We start from the raw sequence: 2,732 nt of genomic DNA, 5'->3' as shown, positions 1-2,732 counted from the left end.
GCTCTGTTGATGCGAACGGCAGCAACCTGCGCCCTGAAAGAAAGCCTTCTCCAGCAGCAGCAGCAGCAGCAGCAGCAGCAACAGCAGCAGCAGCAGCAGCAGCAGCAGCAGCAACAGCAGCAGCAGCAGCAGCAACAGCAGCAGCAGCAAGAGGAAAACGCCTCTCAGCCCCCCTCTTTCGCCACCAACCAGCAGCAGCAGCATCCCCAGCCGCCCCCCCACCACCCCCAGCAGCAGCAGCAGCAGCAGGAGCAGCAGCAGCAGCAGCAGCAGCAGCATATTTTGCGTATATATCACTTTCGTTCAGCACTAAGCCTGATATATCCATCAGGTTTAAAAGCTGTTGCATGCGAAATACCGAGGGTTTATTGGGAGGAGATAGGTGGATACGAGGAGACAAAGAGACAGCTGCGGGAGTGTATTGAATTTCCTTTTTTATATAAAAAGTTTTTTTCTTTTTTATTTATTTCGCCACCAACAGGTTTACTTCTTTATGGACCACCAGGATGCAGCAAAACTATGCTAGCTAAAGCTGTTGCTACAGAAAGCAAAATGAACTTTATCTCTGTTAAGGTATAAACCCTAAACCCTAAACCCTAAACCCTAGATGCTAAACCCTAGATAGTAAACCCTAAACCCTCGATAGTAAACCCTAAACCCTAGGTAGAAGAGAGCAAAACTATGCTAGCCAAAGCTGTTGCGACAGAAAGCAAAATGAATTTTATCTCCGTTAAGGTATTGTAAACCCTAAACCCTAAACCCTAAACCCTAAACCCTAAACCCTAAACCCTAGATGCTAGATAGTAAACCCTAGGTAGAAGAGAGCAAAACTATGCTTGCTAAAGCTGTTGCTACAGAAAGCAAAATGAATTTTATCTCCGTTAAGGTATTGTAAACCCTAAACCCTAAACCCTAGATGCTAAACCCTAAACCCTAAACCCTAAACCCTAGATGCTAGATAGTAAACCCTAGGTAGAAGAGAGCAAAACTATGCTTGCTAAGGCTGTTGCTACAGAAAGCAAAATGAACTTTATCTCCGTTAAGGTATTGGAAACCCTAAACCCTAAACCCTAAACCCTAAACCCTAGTTAGTAAACCCTAAACCCTAAACCCTAGATAGTAAACCCTAAACCCTAGGTTGTAGAGAGCAAAACTATGCTTGCTAAGGCGGTGGCAACGGAAAGCAAAATGAACTTTATCTCCGTTAAGGTATTGTAAACCCTAAACCCTAAACCCTAAACCCTAAACCCTAGATGCTAAACCCTAGATGCTAAACCCTAGATAGTAAACCCTAAACCCTAGGTAGAAGAGAGCAAAACTATGCTTGCTAAGGCGGTGGCGACGGAAAGCAAAATGAACTTTATCTCGGTTAAGGTATTGTAAACCCTAAACCCTAAACCCTAAACCCTAGATAGTAAACCCTAAACCCTAGATAGTAAACCCTAAACCCTAGATAGTAAACCCTAAACCCTAGGTAGTAAACCCTAAACCCTAGATAGTAAACCCTAAACCCTAGATACTAAACCCTAAACCCTAGATACTAAACCCTAAACCCTAAACCCTAGAAGTTTATCCATTGAAATCAAAGTGAATTGTATTGCTGTTAAAGGGGGGACAGTAGGCTCGCTAAACCCTAAACCCTAAACCCTAAACCCTAGAAGGATATCTTCTGGGGTCTAGGGTTTATACACGCTCTAGGGTTTAGGGTTTAGGGTTTAGGGTTTAGGGTTTGTGTAATGCAGGGGCCTGAGTTGTTCTCTAAATGGGTAGGAGAGTCAGAGAAGGCTATAAGAGATCTATTCAGGTTAGCTGCTGCTGCTTCTTTTTGCTGCTGCTGCTGCTGCTGCTGCTGCTTCTGCTGCTCTTGCTGCTGCTCTTGCTGCTGCTGCTGCTGCTGTTGCTGCTCTTGCTGCTGCTGCTTTTGCTGCTCATGCTTCTGCTCTTTTTGCTGTTCTGGCTGCTGCTCTTGCTGCTGCTGCTCTTGCTGCTGCTCTTTGCTGCTGCTCCTGCTGCTGTTCTTGCTGCTGTCACGCTTTGCTGCTGCTGTTGCTGCTGAAGAACCGTGCGAGTCTGTTGCTGCAACAGCAGAAAGCTACTGCTGCAGCAGCAGGAGACAGTTGCTGCTGCAGCAGCAGGAGACAGTTGCTGCTGCTGCAGCAGGATACAGTTGCTGCTGCAGCATGAGGAGTCACCTGCCACCGCTGCAGCAACAGCACCAGCAGCAGCAGCAGCACCAGCAGCAGCAACTGCACCAGCACCAGCAACAGCACCAGCAGCAGCAGCAGCAGCGACAGCACCAGCACCAGCAACAGCAGCAACAGCAGCAGCAGCAGCAGCAGCAGCAGCAGCAGCAAGTGTGTGTGTTGCTGCATGCAGACGAGCCCGGCAGAATGCTCCCTGCGTAATTTTTTTTGATGAAATTGATGCTTTGGGGGTAGACAGAGAAAAAGGCGATGCTTCAGGTGTACGTACACCTGCTGCTGATGCTGCTGCTGCTGCTGTTGCTGTTGCTGTTGATGTTGCGGTTGCTGCTGCTGTTGCTGTTGCTGCTGTTGTTGCTGCTGCTGCTCCTGCTGCTGGAGCTGCTGCTGTTGCTGCTGCTGTTGCTGCTGCTGTTGCTGCTGCTGTTGCTGTTGCTGTTGCTGCTACTGCTGCTGTTGCTGCTGCTGCTGCTGCTACTGCTGCTACTGCTGCTGCTGCTGCTGCTGTTGCTGCTGCTGCAGGTGGAGACG

General features: G+C 48.4%; 2 protein-coding genes across 2 annotated transcripts in view; both read left to right on the top strand.

Annotated features, from left to right (window-relative positions):
• EMH_0015640 (uncharacterized protein) overlaps positions 1-425 on the top strand; it is a gene marked incomplete at both ends in the record, with an annotated part of 1,032 nt that extends 607 nt beyond the window's left edge. Inside the window, one exon of the mRNA XM_013500443.1 lies at positions 3-425. Coding sequence (XP_013355897.1) covers positions 3-425 — 423 coding nt within the window. The remainder of the gene's footprint in view (positions 1-2) is intronic.
• A 928-nt stretch (positions 426-1,353) lies between these two features.
• Positions 1,354-2,405, top strand: EMH_0015630 (uncharacterized protein; the record flags this gene model as incomplete). The annotated part of the gene is made up of 3 exons (XM_013500442.1): positions 1,354-1,374; positions 1,743-1,804; positions 2,189-2,405. The coding sequence occupies 3 exons, from the start codon at positions 1,354-1,356 to the stop codon at positions 2,403-2,405; spliced, it is 300 nt and encodes a 99-aa protein (XP_013355896.1).
• Between the last annotated feature and the right edge of the window lie 327 nt (positions 2,406-2,732).

Source organism: Eimeria mitis, genomic scaffold (assembly GCF_000499745.2).
Source record: "Eimeria mitis Houghton genomic scaffold, Emh_scaff541, whole genome shotgun sequence".
In the NCBI taxonomy this organism is placed as follows: domain Eukaryota; phylum Apicomplexa; class Conoidasida; order Eucoccidiorida; family Eimeriidae; genus Eimeria; species Eimeria mitis.
This window is presented reverse-complemented; position numbering and strand designations above follow the sequence as displayed.